The 3,425-nt window shown below is 44.4% G+C and overlaps 1 protein-coding gene across 1 annotated transcript in view; it reads right to left on the bottom strand.

The window, feature by feature from the left end:
• fancl (FA complementation group L) overlaps positions 1 to 3,113 on the bottom strand; it is an 18,359-nt gene extending 15,246 nt beyond the window's left edge. The window contains exons 1-5 of the mRNA XM_035662951.1: positions 2,888 to 3,113; positions 2,286 to 2,344; positions 1,803 to 1,863; positions 1,189 to 1,245; positions 826 to 923 (exon numbers count right to left, since the gene is read on the bottom strand). Of these exons, the coding sequence (XP_035518844.1) occupies positions 826 to 923; positions 1,189 to 1,245; positions 1,803 to 1,863; positions 2,286 to 2,344; positions 2,888 to 2,971 (359 nt within the window). The 5' untranslated portion in view covers positions 2,972 to 3,113. The remainder of the gene's footprint in view (positions 1 to 825; positions 924 to 1,188; positions 1,246 to 1,802; positions 1,864 to 2,285; positions 2,345 to 2,887) is intronic.
• Between the last annotated feature and the right edge of the window lie 312 nt (positions 3,114 to 3,425).

Below are 3,425 nucleotides of genomic sequence, written 5' to 3'. Positions count from 1 at the left end.
CCTCCTCTCCTGACGAGTGGAGACGGCGGTATTAGCCCTGTCGCTGCACGTGGGCTGAGAGTTATTAAATGTGACCTGGATTTAACTGTAACTCAATAACTAAAAATAAGGAAGTCATTAAGAGCCATTTGTTAATGTGGAGCTGTGTTGTTGCAGGGCTCTCCAATCACTGTGACACTGCTGGGGGAGAACACAAGCTGCTCCATATAGCGGGTTAAAGCAGTATAGCATACATATATATATATACACACCTCGGTATGTTAGTCTCACCTCTGGGGAAAAACATGAAAGTCACAAGAATCTATACGCGTAACTTTCAATAATAAGTCTTCCTTCCACAAACTGTGTACAGTCCTGACTGTGAGCATCCTGGCACCGTTAGAGGGGTAACACCAACATCAGTGTTTATTATGAGGAAACCCTCATCTGATTCTCACTGTAAGATATTAAAACATCATTAAAACTTAAACATTCAGTGTAATGCCAGTGAACTACACACACTGATAGTTGGGCACTGCTGTGTGTTGTTCCCTAAAAGAAAAGATTTCCTCATTGTATATACTACTATGATAAATCTGATGTTTTTATATCAGATTTGAATGATTCAGTAGTTTTGCTGCGATGCCCCAATAAATGTGTATTTATCAAAGGCCAAAGTGCCTTAAAAGTGACTTAATGAAGGCCTTCAGTTGTCTGTAATCGGTACAATCAACACGACCTCAACCACAAACACGACAGGTAATCTATGTGTCACGCTGACGTGCAGAGTTGGAGCTCAATCTTTGAGGCTTCTGTTCCTTTGAACCCTGGCTCCAGGTCACTTACTTGGCCCACCCGAGGGTCTCCATCTCAGAGATGAGCTGCGAGTAATACTGTGGAGGCGGGATGGAGCGGCACTCAGGGCGGCTCTTCAGACCCACTTCCTGCAACGACAGAGAGAATGCCCGTTATTCTGAGCTCAGGTCGTCCTGCTGCAGCACAACTGAACTGCCCAAAAGTCTCCTGCTTGTGTTTGGTGGCAGGCACACCGGCTCTCACACTTTCCATTAATCTAACGGAATATACATGTGCAACGTGTGCCGCACAATCAAGGCTATTGACAGAGCTGGAAGGTTTCCATTTGCGTCCTATTCATAAAGCAACAATGTCAGAGTGACCGTGTAAGCGCCGTGTCGTCCTCCTCCTCACCAAGACGGTCTTCAGCTCCAGGATGAAGCTGACGAGATCAGCCGACTGCTGCAGCCTCTGAGGAGTCAAAGCAGAGAGAAAAGACATCCTTGAATGGAGCATAATGAAGTGACACTGTCTGTTTTTTTATTCCTCCTCCTCTAGCCAGCCATTCAAATCAAACAGTGTTTGTGATTAATGGGGGCTGCCACCAGCTTTAATAATTAATGATAGCTTAAAGGCTGTGAAAATAATGAACTTTGCAGCCCGGGGTGAAATATCAATCTCATCCAAATAACCCTGAGGGGCCACATAACAAATAGGGACATTTTCCAGGCGATGTTAATTAAACAGTGAAAAATATTTTTCTCTGCTCCCGAGTGAGGCGAGTCTGATGACACAGAGAGTGAGGCGAGTCTGATGGGTGACACAGAGAGTGAGGCGAGTCTGATGGGTGACACAGAGAGTGAGGCGAGCCTGATGGGTGACACAGAGAGTGAGGCGAGTCTGATGGGTGACAGAGAGTGAGCGAGGCCTGATGGGTGACTCGGAGCGACGCCGGGCACGAAGCAGTGACGCAGCAGAAAACAGGAAACAGCTCAACGACAAACATACGACGGGCGTGTGGAGTTTACCTGCTTCACGATGAGCTCGTAGCCACGCAACAGGTGCTTCAACTGGCAGCAGCAGTGCAGCCTGCAGGGACGACACACACACACACACATTAGATGGTTCCCAACCTGGGGGTCAGGGCCCCACTAGGGGTCACAAGGCCTTCCTGATTTTAAGGTAGAAACCTTTAAAAATATACACAGCAGGCCTTCAGTTCACCGTCTACATGAACGCGGGTCATAAAGAAGACGATTAGGTACGAACGATCGTTAAAAATACATAATTCAGACAGAGAATTGTGTTAAAGTTTCCTTCAAATATCAGGAAAACTCATCTCTGATCAATAATAATATAACACAATCTGGTGTTCACGGTTTATTCTCTACCGTTGTTGTGACGCACTGAATAAAACACATATCATATATATATAAAATATGTCCTTCAGTCAAAGATAGAACAGGTTGGGAGCCGCTGCTGTGAGGCGAAGGTCAGGTAATCAGTCGTACCTGGCCCGGGACAGCTGGTGATCCGGGGGCAGCAGGATTCTTAATCTGAAGTCTCGTTCCTGTGAGATCCACAACAACAACAACACAGAGTGATAGAGTGTTTTAAATCCTGGTTGCAAAAAAAGTTCATAAAGTTTGTCTAAAATGTCCGAGTATTAACTAAACGTTGCCGAATTCACCAGTGGGTCGTAGACACTCGTGAAATGTCTGAAGTTATTTTCTACCACGCGTGTAATTGTCTCCACAGCGAGGAATCCTTAAATTGACACCTTTTTGAATGTAGTTTGGTACAGCGCTGTTTCACTCGTCACAACACCCCACCGACTGACGCTCATAGAACGTTACTGTAAAACGAGACGTAGCGTTACGTTGTGACGTTACTGCGCGTGCAAATCTGTTAATAAAAGTTAACTAAAGTTTTTCTACAGAGCACAAATAGTAACTATACATGTGCCGAAGTTAGCAGCGGTCCGTAGACATACGTTAAATGCCTGAAGTTATTTTCTACCACGCGTGTAATTGTCTCCACAGCGAGGAATCCTTAAATTAACACATTTTTGAATGTAGTTCGGTGAAAACGCTGTTTGACACAGTAACGTTACCTGGACAGTGATGAACCCGTCGTAGACAGTTTTCTCCTGGTTGAGCGGTAAAAGCAGCGGGTTGTCTTTCACCAACGAACTCATGTTAACGGTAACTGCTCAACTGCTAACGTTAGTTCACGTTATTTCACGTTATTTCACTTAAAGCCGTTAAATCGATGAATGTGACGTTAACGTTAGTTTTCAGACAGGAAGTGGCTCGCGAAGTCTCCTCGCGCCACAAAAACAAAACAGCCGACGTCACTCTGCTGCCTTCACTGACTTCTGAAAAATATCGGAATGTCGATACAGACACTTGTTGGTGAGGCGTTTAAGTGTCAAAGTAATGTGTGGTTGTATATTTATTGTTTAACTGTGATTTGCAATTATTACAAGACATTATTTGGTAATTATTGGTAATTAGATACACACAGTCACGTAGTTTTATTTACGTATTATTGTTATTATTATAATAGTTGTACTGTTATTGTTGTTGTTGTTGTTTTTAAATAATAAGTGTGTGTGTGTGTAGTGGCTGGGGGGGGGGGGGGGGGGGGGG

Source organism: Morone saxatilis, unplaced genomic scaffold, assembly GCF_004916995.1.
Source record: "Morone saxatilis isolate NCDOM2014 unplaced genomic scaffold, NCSU_SB_2.0 Contig19, whole genome shotgun sequence".
Taxonomy (NCBI): Eukaryota; Metazoa; Chordata; class Actinopteri; family Moronidae; genus Morone; species Morone saxatilis.
Note: the sequence above shows the minus strand (reverse complement) of the source record. Positions and strands in the feature narration are given on the sequence as shown.